A 16,258-nucleotide genomic window follows, 5' to 3' on the forward strand; every position below is an offset into this window, starting at 1 on the left:
TTTTCTGTGTGTGGCACTTCTCCACCTAATAGCAAGGAAAAGTGTTAACAATAACGACATTACACAAAAGTACTGTACCATTGCCTTTTTAGGGTTTCGGAAACCTCTACAGTTAATAAGTTAAATAAAGGGGTTGTACATAAATATTTGTCTAGGAACCCTATTATATCTACAACACAGTAAGAATCTACAGAATGACAAACTTTTACAACACTACACTGAGTGCAATTGTTTTATAACATTTCAAATATACAAAGCTCTGTTCTTTTTTATAACAATGGTATGTACAGAATCAATAATCACAGTTTAGTGACTTAAACAGTCCATATTCTAGCAGTGTATTTCCCTTTGGTTTGATAAAAAAAACCTTGGTTGGTGTAGTGTTAAAGAATATAACAAGAAAAAGATATACCCCTTTCCTTTAAGTGCACTGGTTATCTTACAGCATCAAATTCACTTTCATTCTGCACTGGCAGCGTCCTTGGTTAATAATATGCAGCTGGCTGCAATAACATGTACAATAGTTCTCCAGTGCTCCTGATAGACCGACTTAATAGCCTAAGATGTTATTTTAAGAAGCTGTGTGGGAGGTTTAGGTAATTTTTTGGAAATTGCAATTTATTTATTTATTTTATTTAGCCAGATGTCCAGAAAAGGGGGGAGGGGGGGAGAGGAAGGGATGTAACTTTAATTCTATATAATATAATATCTTATTAGGAGCTCTTTTTGTCTAATGACCAATGAAGAAATTAATGTAGTGTACAGTTTTAAAATGTACCAGCCAAGGAGTTACTTATTCAGGAGCTTGTAAATGTTGGTTCACTCATGTGAGTGCTGATGCTTGCTTTCTTCAAGTTCCTAACCCGAGAACCTATCCAATGTCTTAGTCGCTGGTCCTCTTTTTCCATTTGGTCTTGATTCGTGCTAGCTGAGGTGACCTTTATTTATTTATTTATTTTAGCACACCTCTTTCCCTGTGCTGTTTCCAGGGATAATATTGAGCTGTGTGAGCTGAGCTGCGTGTTCTTTTGCTTTCAGCCTCAGAGCTGCTATGCTAGAAGCCCGTCTGTCTGCTGCAGCTGTTGCTGGATCTGATAGCCCACTTGATTGCACTGCACTTTCCACGGCAGGAGTGGGCTGTCTCAGTAGGGCAGCAGCAGTGGAAGCACTAGTCAGGGGAGCCATAGTGGAAAAGAGCCTGCAAGTAAAGTAAACATTTTGGTCAAAACCAAGGCAGCTTATGTGAGTGTGTCTGTTGCTGTTCTGTCAGAATAAGGTGACCAGCGTTGTCATATCTGTTCCTTTTTTCCCCTTTCCCTGTTCGCTTCCACTGAGTTCATGTCAGAGCTAAGCAGCGAAGTGTTATCACTAATGTAGAAAAGACAAAGACGTTGAAAAAAAATCTCATCACTGGCAGTCAAAAGATTTTTAAAAAGCGAGTCTAATTCTCTCAGATTTGCTGGTGACAGCAGCTCACACTAGAGCACACTGTCAGGAGCAGTTGATACTGTGATTTACACTTAATAGGGAGAGGAATTCCAAAATGAAACGCTTTGGGGGATTGTTTTCTCCTTAGCTATCATTTAAAATAGAAACGCTGCACACATTAAACTCTTCCATTATACTATTCCTCTCTTTTCCCCCAGTGGATTTCTGCCTTTCCCTTCCCCCTTCCACAATCATCTTCCTCTTTTAAAGGTTCTACTGTCCTGATGCCCAAAGTGTCTTAACCGTTCCTCAGCACTGATGCCCATACCAGCAGGAAGTGGCATTCCTGTTGATTTCCTCACAGTGGAATGCCAATTATTATCCAGCAACCTAGCATCCAGGCTCAATGACACAATCTTTTAAATGCCTTCCCTCTAGTTTTTCTTACTTCTCTCACCAGAGCAGTCACTCTGAAGAGTGCAAGTGACCCCCTTGACTGGCACATCAAGATGTACAGACTCTCCATTAACCAAGGATGTGATTATTGACATCATCACGGCTAGGAACTGAACTGTGTTCCTTGAAGGCATCAGGGTCTACATACTAAGCCCTAGCATGCTAAGCTCCCATATTGGCTGCTGCGATTTTTTTTTTCTTTCTGAGTCTTTGATGCAGATATTAAGTATTAAGATTGGCAAGAATGGAACGCATTCCCTTTAAAAGGTCAATTACTGCTCAGTTGAACACAAGCTTTTAGGTTCTTCAGAACCTCGAATTCTACTGGTAAAATCTAGCAATACTATATATATCAAAACAATGATAGGTTTGATTAGTGGGAGGCAATCCCTGTTGTGGTGAACTTGTTAAATTTAACCGTTTCAGATCACCTAATACATAGTGAAATACTACATTTCAAGGTGGATGTGAATTTGCTCTGTCATGCCTATTTTAATCGTATAGCCCATTATCCAGGCCGAGTTAGTAAGCTTTTACAATTCACTTTTCAATTTGTTGTCAGAAAGAAAAAACAACCCGTAGAAGGACTGCACTAATGGTACAAGAGAAGTGATAAACTGTGAAATCATCGCTCTAAGCAGGGGGCGTGACAGCACTGTAACATCACTTGTTCCATTAGGTAAATTGAGTCACTGACTACAATTTGATGCATAAACTGTTTAATTGTATTGGTTTAGACTAAGAAACTAATTTGACTTAGATTTTTTTTAAATTTTCTTCCCGACGATTAAAGTGGCTGCTCAGTTGGATGAATCTATTATTTCTTTGTTCTCCTAAACAGAGATCCTTGCAGTTACATTCCGTTTTATTTTCACTGCTCTCTCCAACTTAATAAATCCTTCCATTGTTTCTCTGTCTGTGTGATTAACTACAGACTTTTTAGTTCATCATTTGGTTTTCATTTAAATAAAGTAAGCTATAATATACGTGAATCGTTTCTTTTATTTCAGTGTCTTACACGACTGGTAGATTTAGGTATAAAACACACTGAGAAACAGAGCCGAGCAAATACTCCAAAACAATTTTTACGACGAGTCCTACTAATTATTTAATGCTTCACCTGTATTGTGTCCCCTTGCTACAAATACTCTAGCGAGTGATGCGCTGGGACAGGAATGTTTGTGGAAACCGTGAATGTCTGTCTACCAGATATAAGAGAATATTCCCAGAGAGCAGATTTTGAATTAGTAGACGTGAATATTCCTGGTGACAATCTGATTCTAAGAGTTACCCTCATCTAGTCAGGGAACCGAAGCGTAACATGTGACCTGTGCGTCCAATCAACACTAACCAACACAGCTCGAATTTCGAACATCAAATAATCCACAATGAACTGCTTGCGAGAGATCTACCAACCCCGAGTCGTTATAATTCTGTGAATGGTTTTAAATAACTAATACGTTCAAGAAAACGATAGGCTGCTCGAGGGCAATTTGTGAACAGCAAAAGAGGTAAAATTAATCAAATTACACGCTACAAATTATTCACCCGGCTCTACCGGGGAAGCATCATCGGCGCCAAGTCACTTGTGGGATACCAGCTTCAGGGTGAGAAGTTGCCTTTCCTTCTTGACTCACTGCCACCAACCCTCACACCAGAGCAACTCTTCGAAAACTTTCTTGTTACTCTTTCAAGACAGTTCTATTAACATTAAGCTCCACCTGAGACTCGGAGCACTGCACATTAATGAGTCAGGTTGTAGCATGCAGACGTCAAGTGCTTGGAAGTCTGCCACTTCCCCTCACTTGTCCTTTTTTTCCCCTTTCCCTTCCCCTCCCTCCCCCACCACCCCGAATAATCTGTAGTGTAAATTCAACTAAGAGGTGCCTAACTAATCCAGGCAAGAGAAGTGCGTTAATTGAACACAAACTGGATTGCAGTAGGCGGTCGTGGCTCCGGAAAGCCATGTTCCATGGCACGCACTCCCCCCCCCCCGCCCCAAACCTCCTCCCCCCTGTACTGTGTATACACCGCTTTGGCAAATGGAAACCGTTGAACGTGTTACCTGCCAAATGCAGGGCTGATGAAGGCTGGATGCCGGAATACAGCTGCGCCCAGGAAAGTGCTGAGGCCTAGCGGAGTCCCACTTGGTGGCAAAGTTGCAGAACCAGGCGGAGGAGGTAGACTAGGGAAGGCGGCGGCAGCAGCTGCTGCAGCAGCAGTCCAGGCGGAGTCTAGAGCTGGGTGATGAGGAGGGAAAGGACTAGCATCAAGGTATGGACTGAGTGGGTGAGTTGCTGACAGGGGACCAGGGAAAGGCAAACCTGGGGTGTGTGTCTGAGCCCCAGCCTTTTCCCTCTTCCGCCATTTAGCCCTACGGTTCTGGAACCATACCTGAAAGCCAAAAGAAAATTGGTTTTAATAGTTTACATATTTCTGGCCTCCTCTCCAAATGTTTTGCCCAGCAGACATGGTAAATTTTCCGGATAGGTCTCGAGCATTTCTACCCCAAACCCTCAGCAGGCAGGAGGTCAGAACTGGATAGGATTTTAGACTACAAATGGCAGTTGTTCCAGGTAACATTTGGAGGGGTTGGGGGGGGGAGAGAGAGAGAGATGCTTTGTTGTTATTACATGGAGTAATAAATGGCCTGGGTTGGTCAAATAACTCGCACATTAAGACAGGATTAAACAAGCCCTGAAGTGGGCGTGCATGGTTACCTTTCATGAAAGCGTTTTTATCATCTTCTCCTGGTTTATATATTTACCCTGCTGGTAAAGTGATTGCCTCTTTGGAGGAAAGTATGAGGCTAGGGTGGCGCTGACCCGTTAAGCCTTTTATCCTTAGTCTGGTTGCTTATGCTATATACTATATAAATAATATCTCGTCTCCGGATTTACGTTTCACAGGTATAAATAAGCACACACGTGTGTACTGAATACTCTGAATGTACGTAACATTTAACACACAGTATAATATTCGGAAGTTTCTTTTTCAGCTAACATGTATCCATTTTCCAGAGGAATCCTACTGGTTTGAGTGGAGAGTAAAACGTTTTAATTTAAATACTTGACAGCATGGTGGTGGTTTTGGCAGCATACAATAATGCTTTCTTTTATGGACATTTTAACTGAAACATTATTGCTGTAGTCAAATGTTCTAAAAATTAATTCCCACTAGAACTAAATTATTTTTATGATGTGATCCATACACACACCCACACTAAGATCTGCATGGTATCTTTCACTGACGTTAATATTTACAAATGGTATCATTTTAGGCTCATTCAGCTTTTTAAAGATTAAAAGCAATACAAAATCGGGACTGCAAGTAAAATGTAATATTTAAAAAAAAATCAGGAAGCTATTGAAGGAATAATATGCATGTCCCAGCTGTACTCTTGTTAGCCAGCCACGGAATTGCAACCTCACCCTAAACATTCGTTAATCAAAACCTGTTTGTTCTTTGAAACAGGAGAAATTAATAAAACACCACATTTTAACGGAAAATGTTTGCTTAATAGCAAAGTATAAATATCACACATCAAAGGAGAGCCTTTGAAAGAGACATAATCTGTTAATTTTGTGGAGCCGTGGGGGTTGAATTTTCACCTTTAAATGTAGCTCACGTTTGGCAGATCATTATGAACCCCCATCTCTACTGCAGCTAAACGAATAAAAGCAACTATGCTATGTGGAGACGTACGTATGAAGAGACATAATGTTCTTAAAGGAAGCCAAAATCTTCTACAACCGGATCGTCTCTCCCAACTAAAACTCAATTAGCAAGCTGTCCCCGCTGCAATTCCCCATTATTGAATTAATAAGTCTGAGTACACCCAAAAGGTAAACGAAGGGACTCTCATAATTCATATTCCCTTAATTACATCTCCTCCAGTGAATAGGAGAAGAGAGAAAGGGGGTGTCTTTCTTTTTAAAAGTTATTTAACTTTCCCACGACTTGTTCCCCTGAGCTGAAAATACTGATTTGCTGTCACATCTCTGTTTGACAATGGAGAAATGTGTCAACAGAAAGGAGGGGACAAATCTCATCATTAGCCCCTCTAATGCAAGAAGCTGTTGTGTATTAAATGAGCCATATGGAATTTATTATGCTTTATCAGCGCCTGATTTTAACTGTAAAGTGATTTGCTCAGCTTCAGACCCAGAGACATCTGTTTTCTGTTGGCAATCAGGGCATCCCAATGTTTATCGTCTCTTTGGTTATGAGACTTGGGTTAGGAAATGCACTCTGGTATGGGGCTGCAAACACCTTTAATAGCATTGCACTCACTCACTATTAGATCAATGCGGGCTTATTGCTATCAAAAATGGGAAATCAAATAGCATTAGCCAGCCCCTTGTGCAGGCGGAGAGGAAATCAAACAACATTTCGCCTTCAAATGGCCCTGTTTGTTCTAGCACTAAGTGGGCTTTTATGAAGCCCGATTGGAGATTTAATCACGGCCAAATACCTGCTTGGAGCAGAGCGGGTTTGTCTAACAACCAAAACCCCGCGTGGCCGGGCGATTTTAATCCAACTGGGTTTCGCCGGCTGATTTCCTGGGGTCGGTTGGGGGTTTGGTGGGAGGAGGGGCGATTCGTTTCCTCCGGTCTCTCCCCTGCCCACCACACTGTCCCCAGGGGCCAGCCCCCCACGGCCTCCCCACCCCAGCGTGCCTCTGGAGAACACCCCGCAGGAGAGGCAAAGGCACCAGGGATGGTTTCCAACCCACCCGCGCAGGGCTGAGCCCTGTCCCAGCGGGTGCTGCTCGGCTTGGCTGGCCAGGGCCCCGCGGGCATCCACCGGCTCCCTGCGGGGTGGGGAGACCGCGCACCCGCCCCAGCTCTCGCCCGGACTCACCTGCACTCGGGCTTCGGTCAGATCCAGCCGCATGGCCAGCTCCTCCCTGGGAGGGAAACAAGCACACAGAGACACCGCGCCGTGAGACTCCCCTCGGGGGCGCAGGGCAGCTCTGCCCCGTCCCCAGAGCCCGGCCGGGGAGGGGGGTCTCGAGTCAATGGCCGAGCTCCGGGGGACACGAATGGGAGCAGGATCGAGCCCCCTGCCGTGTGCCTGGTCTGAGCGCAAACACAGCGCACCCACCACCGGCAGGCCACGGCCCCCAGAGCCCTGCCAGGGGAGTATCCGGGGGCAGCCCTAGCCTAACCCCCGGAGCCACGGTCTGCCCCGCAAAACTCCGCCGGGGCTGAAGTCAGCGCAGGTTGGCTCCCGGTGCTCACACCCCGCCTGCTTGCCAGCCCCGCGGCCTGTGGAGCAATCGTAGGGGAAGGGCTTCTTGCACGTTTCCCCTCCGCAAGCGAGCAGGAGATGCTAGAGGGCAAAGGGGGCGAAGTCGCCCCCGGGTCAGACCATGCGCAAAGACCTTCGCCCGTCACAGTGTGTGCCTTAAAAACTCATTCGTTTCCAACCCAGGAAACGCTTGGTGTTTCCAATGCCCACCGCAAACTCTACACAGCGCGCGCTGGGGGGCGGGGGGGGCAATTTAGCTGAAACCCTACCCCTTCATTGCAGTTATTATTGCAATAATGAAGGCAAATCGGAAACCATTAAAACTGCTCGTAATCTGTTTACCTAAAATATGAGAGCGCGGAGCATAATTGGCTCTCCCCCCGCTAAAAAGAAAGAGCTGGGCTGGCCAAGGGACCCCGGGCTGCAAAGAGGCTGTTTTCTTTCAGACCCCCTCAGCCTCACCTGCAACTTTCAAAGCCTCGAGCCCGAGGGAAGCCAAACACGAGCCGCCTTCCCTTTCGCCACACAACAAGCGCTTGCCATTTTAACTCAAGTCTCCGAGCCGGCTGACAGCTTTCTGTTTAAATGTCCAGCCAGAGAAAAGGCTCAGGAATCGCAGAAGCGACGACAACAAAAAAAGGCCTGTTGGATTTTTCCCGTTTCCCTCCAGGAGCTCGTAGCTAAACTACCCGTCCTGGAGCGCAGCTCTGCAGTATTCAGGCAGCGCAAAACGGCGCGGAAGGCCTTGGGCTGTTAAAGGTGTTAGCAATTGTGTCTTCTGGGGAAAGAGTTTCGTTGCCGTCTGGAGGCTGCAGAAATGTTAGAGGCAGCAGAGCATAAGTGCACTCCGGGTCCCACAGTTAAATCCCCATTTAAGCGTTTCCACGCCGCACTGTTTTTTTTATTTTTGCTTTTTGTTCAAAAAGAGGGTTGACTTTCCTTCTTTTAGTGACAACGGCGAGCTATGAAATTGGGGGTCTGACCGTGGTTTTAACATTCTCTAGAGGTTACTCTCTCCTTATTTTTTTCTCTCCCCTTTTGACAGGGTCTCCTCGAGATCTGGCTTCAAAATTCAGGGGAAGAAAAAAAAAAAAAAAGCAGGCGGTGTAAATCAAACGAGTTTCTGGGCTAAGGAGACTGGACGGGTGTGTGTGAAAAGGAGGAGAATGGGAAAGAGCCCGTCAGAACTGTAAACAAACACAAGATACACCTAATTCCCATTCGAAAATTTCTCTCTGTGTTTCTGGGCAAGGACAGTAAATGAGCTGTAGATGAAGTGTATACAACACCAACAGACCCTACTATCAGGTTTCAGTATTCGCAAAAAGAAAAGGGGGACTTAGTCGCTAAGGTGCCACAAGTACTCCTTTTCTTTAGACCCTACTGTGTGTAGGAGAATATCACCCCCACCCCTCTCTGACTCCGATCTAAGTTTGTATCTCTCTGCACATATCCATACGCAGAGGTTAAACACGTTACACGCAGTATTTTAGCGGAGCTATTATCTAGCTAAATATTCTAAGAACCCAAAGCTGGAATACTTTGATCTTTTTTTACAGGACTTCCCTGGACAGGGCAGGGTTCCAGCTTGCACTGGGAAAAGCGTAATGGATACTCAGCTAGCTTGCTGGTGGATCTGAAGACGGATCAAGGCATGGGATAAAAATAGGACACGATTTGGTTTAGCGAGGAGCTGGACAGATACTACCTGCCCTTGGCCAACTGGCTCTGCAGTGAAGACAAACTAATGGCAGAAGTTTCTCTCCTTTCCTGTGGCCGCCCCCCTCCTTCTCCCGCTAACAGAGCAGCTATTTCTGCAGTAGAGACTGCGTCTACAGCTGACTAAAGCGGGGGGAGAACTCTCTTCCCAGCTGATCCGAGGGGGATTCAGGAAAGGCCCGGGTGAGGCGGAGAGGAAACTCCTGGGGATTGTGGCCAGCAGAGAAACTCAGGGACGTGTGTGAGAGAGAAACGCCAAGGCGCCTTCTCCACTCAGGCAGCCAGCCCCGGGAACTGCCTCCGGGCACAGCGCAGCTGCGGGGTGGGAAGGGCCCTGTGCCCAGCCGGGCAGGCTGCGATCCGCGACGCCCCCTCAGCCGGTACCTGGTGAAGACGTCTGGGTAGTGGGTTTTCTGGAAGGCCCTCTCCAGCTCCTCCAGCTGGTAGCTGGTGAAGGTGGTGCGGTAGCGCCGCTGCTTCCTCTTGAGCAGCCCCTCCTCGGAGTCGCTGCCCGCCGACAGGCACACGCTGTCCTCGCCGTCCTTGCCCTCGGCGTCCTCCGGGTGCAGCAGCAGCTCCTCCTTGGGGGACAGCTCCCCACCCTCGGGCCCCGCGGCAGGGGCAGCGCCGCGCCTGGGCTCCTTCAGGAGCCCCCCGCCGGCCTCCCCCAGCAGCTCCTCCTCGTCCTCCTCCTCCAGCTCCTCGTCCTCGTCCTCCTCCTCCTCCAGCAGCTCCTCGTCCTCCTCGTCCTCCTCCTCCTCCTCGGGGCCCCCCGCGGCCGCCGGGCCCGGCCTCTCCTCGGGGCGCCCCAGCTCGTCCAGGGCGGGCGGCGGGGGCGCGAAGGGCGCGTTCTCCCGGTACGACTTGCTGCGGCTGATGCTGACCTGGGGCGCCTGGCTGATCTTCAGCGTGTCCCAGGACGGGGCGGCGGCCCCCTCCGCCCGCTCCCCCCGCGGCCCGGCCGCCCCCGGCAGCAGCCGGCCCCCTCCGGGCCCGTACAGGCGGCGCAGCTTGGGCGGCAGGTGCAGCTCGGCGGGCTCGAACGGGGGGCTCCCCTTGGGGGATCCTGCCGGGAGACAGACACACACAGCCCGCCGGGGCACAGACAGAGAGAGAGAGAGAGAGAGAGACCGGGTCAGGGCAGCCGCGGCAGCAAGGCAGGGCAAGGCACCAGCCGGGTGGGTGAGTGAGTGGGGGGCTCACGGGGACCCCAGCCCCGTCCCCAGCCGGCGGGAGACCCCCACCATGGTCAGCTTCAAACCCCGCTGGCCCCTTCGGCTCCCCACCCTTCCAGACTCCGGCTGGAAAGTTGCCAGCGGTCCATCCCAGTGTAGCCGCCTGCTTCTCTCCTGCAGCGGGCAGCCGGTCCTAGCTGGTGGCATAAAGCGACCATCGCTCATCCCTGCCGGCCGTAGCGCGGGCTCAACAAACCTTTCCCCGCCCCGGTTATTCCCCCCGCTCTGCAGAACACATTTCCCTTTTAACCCAAAGACTTCGTGCTACCATCAGAGTCTGAAATAGCCCTGGGGAATCGGGGGGGGCGAGGGGGGGGCACACCCAAAGGCCGAGATGCTCTAGCTCGTCTCGCTTCCTTTGCCCTAACGGTGTTCACTGGATATTTTCCGTTTCAAACAAGCCTATTATTCTAAATCGCAAGTTTATCTGGCAAGGAGAAAGAAAAACCCGCTGCTGTGAATGATCTCCCCAGAGGTTAAACCGCCCTTGAGCGGGACGAAACAGCCCTAAACGAAAAGAGATGGGAAATGTGATTTGGTGGCGAATTATTAATTCCCCTTCTCGCTCAAGAGCAAGCATGAACTTCATACAGGAGATCAGAGAAATGTTTTACACAACAAATACGCAGGATTTCCATCCCCACCCCTCCAGCTTTTCTTTAACGATACTGAGTCTCAATTAATAAAACTACAGAAAAATATTGAATCCGGCTTAGCTAGGGTACGAATCTAATAGTGTTCACTTCTGACATAAAGGGTAAATCCCCAGCAAGAACGATGAACTTGTCAGGCTAAGAACAGCGCAAAAGGAAGCCGCAGTTTCCCAGCAGTTCCAGCCCAGTATCATGCAATGCGAAGAGTTTAGTCTGGACTAAACTTTAGTAAAATCAAATTAATAATAAATAAGAATAATCTGAACTGAAGATGCGATCGCGGTAACCAAATCCGCCCAAGTCAATGGCAATGCTCCCCCACTGCGGAACACCCTCAGCGCCCCAGAATTACAGGGTCTCCGCCGCTCAGAGAGCCCCTGTCCACACGCTGGAAGGGGGTGGGGTGAGCTAATCCCAACAGCAACTGCTATTCCTGACCTCTCGCTTACATAAGCCGATCGCTACAAATATATTACTTTTATGACCAAACTAAATGCTCACGGTGTGAGCCAGAGCGATCGAAAACGAGCGAGCGAGATTGGGAGCGATCCAGCAGGGGTTAGAGCTCTGAATGGCTTTGCGGTTAACAGGCCTATAGAGCGTCTTCTTTGGGTCTCCCCCCTGCCCTCCCCTCCCCTTCCCTTCCCTCCCAGCTGCACTTTTACTTTTCTTTTCCCCCAGCTGATTTTGCTTGCAACCCGCCGTTTGTTGCTTACCTTGCACGGCCTTGTCCTGTTCTGTCCGGTTAGACAGAGAAGGCAGGCTCTGAGCAGCTCCTAGCAATCTCATTTTACAGGGGCTCCTCCTGCCCAGGATGCTGTCTATGCAGTAGGAGGAGAGTAAAGTTGGAGATTTACTTTTACATTCAGGCCTCTCAGAGCAGCTCTCTTCTTGGTATTGATTGCTCATGGCTTTGGCTTTCCCCTCGGTAAGGAGCTGGCTCGCTCGGCCGGCGGGCTGGCTGGCTGGCTGGCTGCGTGTGTGTGGGGCTGGGTTGTTGGCTTTTTGTTTTTTTGGTTGTTGTTGTTTTTGCTTGGGCTGGAGTGTTTTTTAATCCCCCCACCAGCGGCTCCACTCGCCCCTCTTCCTGCTCAGGACACTAGTAACAAGTGTAGTGAGCTGCAATTGCTTTGCTCTTGAGTCCCTCTCCTCCACGTGCTGGGAGCCGCCCTCTGATTGGCTCTCGCCAGGGGCAGGGCCGCTTCAGGCTTCCAGCTCGGAGCAAAGCCCGGTTTGGATCACTCGGGGATCAGCACCAGCGCGGAAAAGTTCCTCGGCGCGTCCCTCGGAGCAGCGTTCACTTCCACCCCTCCTCACTCAGCAAACTAGTCCAAACCCCTAGCTCCCTGTCCTCCTATTGCTCCATCTCTCTGCAGCTACTTCCACTACTGCCCCCCCCCCACCTCTCACGTCCGGGAAAGGGAGTGTCTGTCAAATATATTGTTTCCCACAATTCTAAATTACTGGGTAGGGGTAGGGAAAGAGGGGTACGGGTTATTAAACAACCAGGATGCGAGGTTCAGTTATTGCTTTCAAAACAGTTCAGAACATCTCCAGTTGGCATTTTCTTCTTTACTGGGGTATGGAATGGTTTCAAATGTCAGTGCACGTTTTGAGTAGTCGTTTGGAAATAAAATAATGCTTTCAAGGTACTTTCGCGGGGCTAATACGGATGAGCTCGCACTTGTTGCAGATCTGTTACCTATCCATTGCTAGTTACGCTTGAACAGCGGTTTAACAGCAGAAAAGGAGGTATGTAGATGGCAACACGGCTTGGGTGATGGGAAAAGACACATAAAAAGCCAGTGTCAGGAGACACAAGACTTTCATCTCGACAGCCGATTTCTCTTTAATGGCTAGATTTAAAATTGTTTATAAAAGTTATATTCTGCGCGGGGGGGAGGGGGGGAGTCGATGCCCTGGAGGACGAATCCTTCATATGCCAAGGTTGACCTGAGGTAAACCAGCAATTTCATTGGAAGGAAATGGGAGAATAAGAATCGAGCTCTGGATCAACATATTTGCGACTGACTTTCCATCTGGATCTTCAGCTTGGAAACAGAAGGTCTGAAGTGTCCCTTATCTCCCTTTACACTGGAAACCCAGCAATGTCCCACGACATTGAGATCATTGTGGAAGGGCGGCCGTTTAAAATCTACCAAACGGGTCTGACAATAGAGCTGATACCTACAGCGGTGATTCTAAAACACCGGTGAGATAAAGCTGTATCCAGCAAACTCACCGTTTCCTTGCTGATGTCTGCAGTGCAGTCTAGGGCCAAGCGAAAATCAAAGAGGAGAAGCCAAGGGCCGGGGAAGAGGGGGTGCAGAAGAAAGAAATCCATGTCTGGTTTTCTGCCTGCCCGCTCTCCCTCATTGGATGTGTCAAAAGAAAAGCGTTTTACAAAGGAACTTACTTGAATCGCTTACAGTCCGTATTTAAAATTACAAGGATTCATAATTGGGATTTTTACTGTAATAAACATCTGGATAACGCTTTCAAATGCTAATGGGTGATCGACATTCCGGGGCTGCCTTGGCAGAAGTATTTAACACACAATTTGAGCTGCATGAAGTGTTGGTAACTGAACGGCCAGATCCCAGGGGGAAGGTGCCGGACTTTCAAACCCAGAAGGTTTCGTTCGCTCCTCACTTACCTTTCCCTTCCCTCCTCTGGGTTGACGCGCACAGTTTCTCAGGCACTTTAAACACATCTTGGCTGCTGAAAGGCGCCTGGGATTTTCTTTTCCTGCTCATTGACCGAGCGATCGCATTTACATCCCCAGCAGAATTTTAAGGTCACTGTTTATACAGTTGGGGTTCGATTTTAATTGGCATGTTTTAATGATCAGTTCGTCTCCTGCTAAAATGTGCATTTACTGTTCCCATCCTACTAACGCACGAGACACGTCGGAGGCATCTCGCTTTTGTTTTCTTTGTCACCCTAAAATAATGCATTCGCACACTTAGATGAGGCGCTTATTCGAGAGCTGGGTGGGAGACAGCTCCATTTTTCCTATTAATCATACACATCCACAGTCCTCAAGACAGAGTTTTCATGCGGGATCCTTCACTTGAGCTTCTTTAAACAGAGAGAATTGTAAATAAGAAGTGTGTATATTCTCTCTCTCTCTATATATATATAATAACCGGCCTTGGAAATAATGTCTGACTTTATACATAGATTCCCATTCATGTACAAAGTAACCATCAAGTCAGACATTATTCCCAAGAGCTGTCGGGTACATAAGGGCTCCACATGGCATTTATTTCCTCTTATTTTACGCCTTTTAAAAATACATCGGCGGGGCTGGGTGTTCGTTTCTACACAATCAATGAACATGCGAGCACATCATTTTTACACAAAGCTACATTTTAATGATAAATACGTGTGACTAAAATAACATCAACCAGTTTCTGACCCCCTTTATGAAATGTCTCTGACAAGCTAGATTTCCTCCTTCTGCTGCACGGAAGGAGCATTCCTGTTTGCTTTGCCTGCCAGTTTTTATTTTTCTAATCCTCGCTCCGTGTCTGGAGTGAGAACGCGATTTGGAAGGAAAGTCTTTTTAACTCGGGAGAGAGGAGATCCTGACACCAGACACATTGTCACATACACCCTCGAACGATCATTGTCACGATTCAATGCCACAACTTCAAAAAGCTTTTTTATCCCTTCTTAGTTATTGGTATTCTTGAACGCCATGTCAGTAATAATTGTAATAAAAAACAAATCTAGAAATCAGGGATTACATGCACAGATAACAGACAGAGCGCCTGAAAGCAACTTAGTTACTGACTGACCGGATTTTACTGGTTAGTTGTGTTGTTTTTTTTTAATGAAGGCTACTTTTGCACATTTATTGTATTATAAAAACAATAATATGTTGAACGGTCATAATAAAAGAAGAATTAGTGGGCTGCATAAACGAGGAAAAGAGAACTCCTGCTTTTATTTTTTCTAATTTCGGTTAACATGTTCATTTATCCTCTCTCTTTAATATTAAGCAAATAAATTACACTTTAAGTGCATAGGTATAGAACACTTCTGGCTTGTTCTCCCTGATTGCTCGTCTGATAGGTACCCTGTTAGCTGGCAAAATAAATAATAATAATAATAATAATAAATAAATAAATCGGCTTTATCGGCTATCACGATCAATAACTAAAATGAAAATGACAAATGTAATACTGCAACCTGCATGAGACTATAAAGCTGTCAAAAAATCTGTTGGTTGTTGCACAAATTGGGGCTGTATACACCATTGGACTGGATGTTCACATGAGCGTCTAAGAAACCGTTTTCCTTACACGGGGAAGGTTAAGTTTACGGTGCATTTTTGTTGTTGATGTTTTACTGACACTTGCAAGAAACGGGCAAGAAGGCATTGGTTCTAAATCTCCAAACTGGAGCGATCTGGAGTACCTGGCTCCGCATGAATCTGAAACACTTTCATTTGAGATGCTTTACTTTATGTATCGTGAAAAATGGTCGGAAGGGGCTCAGGCAGCCCCTCTCTGCCCGGGTCCCCCCACATTCAGCTCAACCTCTTCCAAACATGTATTTAAACAATGGAGATAAACTTCACTTGGAGCCTGCCGGCCAATGGCAGGGGAGACAACGAGCCCTGACTGCGCGCGAGGATCCGCGGCGATGCGAGCTTGCCTTTGCCAAGTCATTTGGTTGTTTTATTTATTTTTTTAACAAACTTTCATTCATTTACGGTCTTTTTCCCCCCTTCAACCTGCTAATTTAACACTGGCGTGCGTTATTGCAGTGTTAGGGGGAGAGAAAGAGAGAGAGAAAACAACACTACTGCAATGATCCAAATGATACAGTAGAATTATAGCAATTATAGTTCTACTTGGAGAAGAAAACCTTGCTGAGATCAGCCAAACAAACTGATGCCTTGTAAGGATAACAAGCTTCTGGATTGACAACCAATGCTGAGAAAGGCAGGAGGGCACAAACGGAAATATTTGCCTTTTTTAACTCCAACCAGCCAAGATTAACCTCCTCGACTGCTGCTTTCATAGCAATATCCACTTCAGCTCGGTGCACCCAGGACAGGGTATATATTTTATTCGCACTCACAGTTCTATCCGCGGTAATCGGAGACAATGAAATGTAATCCCCCTTGTGTAGCCTGAGCCACCCCTTCCCCCACTCCGAGTTCCACACAAGGGTTTGCCCTTTGCAGGGTGTAAAAGAAAAGGCTCATGGAAATGTCTACAACGGGTGGAGAATTGGATTGCCCATGAAGCCTCTTCGTTCGGGGCTGGTTTAGCGGGCTAGTAGCTACTCTCACTCTGGTCAAAGCAAATGTCCCTCCTCTACACGCTTTAACCGGTAGCTCTACTTGGCTCTTTCCAGAGTAGCAGCCCTGTTAGTCTGCATCCGCAAAAAGAAAAGGAGGCCTCGTGGCACCTTAGAGGCTAAGGTGCCACGAGGCCTCCTTTTCTTTGTACTCGGCTCTTGGGAGTGAAATCTCCAGCAACCCAGCCCGCCCTAGGT

The 16,258-nt window shown here is 47.5% G+C and overlaps 1 protein-coding gene across 2 annotated transcripts; it reads right to left on the bottom strand.

The window, feature by feature from the left end:
• Positions 1-218: 218 nt before the first annotated feature.
• ARX (aristaless related homeobox) lies at positions 219-11,991 on the bottom strand. 2 transcript variants are annotated; one of them, XM_084612493.1, is made up of 6 exons: positions 11,461-11,991; positions 9,241-9,922; positions 6,748-6,793; positions 4,209-4,278; positions 3,950-4,124; positions 219-1,198 (listed from the first exon to the last, which is right to left on the bottom strand). In XM_084612493.1, exons 1-6 carry the CDS (start codon positions 11,651-11,653, stop codon positions 958-960), a joined length of 1,407 nt encoding a protein of 468 aa, XP_084468619.1. In that variant the 5' UTR covers positions 11,654-11,991; the 3' UTR covers positions 219-957. The 2 variants fall into 2 exon arrangements, with proteins under 2 accessions (XP_084468619.1, XP_084468618.1); XM_084612492.1 differs by having other exon boundaries at positions 3,950-4,278; positions 11,461-11,986.
• Between the last annotated feature and the right edge of the window lie 4,267 nt (positions 11,992-16,258).

The sequence above is a fragment of the Lepidochelys olivacea genome, assembly GCF_965140295.1.
Source record: "Lepidochelys olivacea isolate rLepOli2 genome assembly, chromosome: 1".
NCBI lineage: Eukaryota > Metazoa > Chordata > Testudines > Cheloniidae > Lepidochelys > Lepidochelys olivacea.

Excerpts from the sequence above, each read along its gene's own strand:
- ARX (XM_084612492.1), bottom strand. The coding sequence starts at position 11,653 with ATGAGCAATCAATACCAAGAAGAGAGCTGCTCTGAGAGGCCTGAATGT. Across the intron at positions 9,923-11,460 it reads ACAGGACAAGGCCGTGCAAG|GATCCCCCAAGGGGAGCCCC; the intron begins GTAAGCAACAAA and ends GTCTCCCGGCAG. Across the intron at positions 4,279-6,747 it reads TGACCGAAGCCCGAGTGCAG|GTATGGTTCCAGAACCGTAG; the intron begins GTGAGTCCGGGC and ends TTTGGCTTTCAG.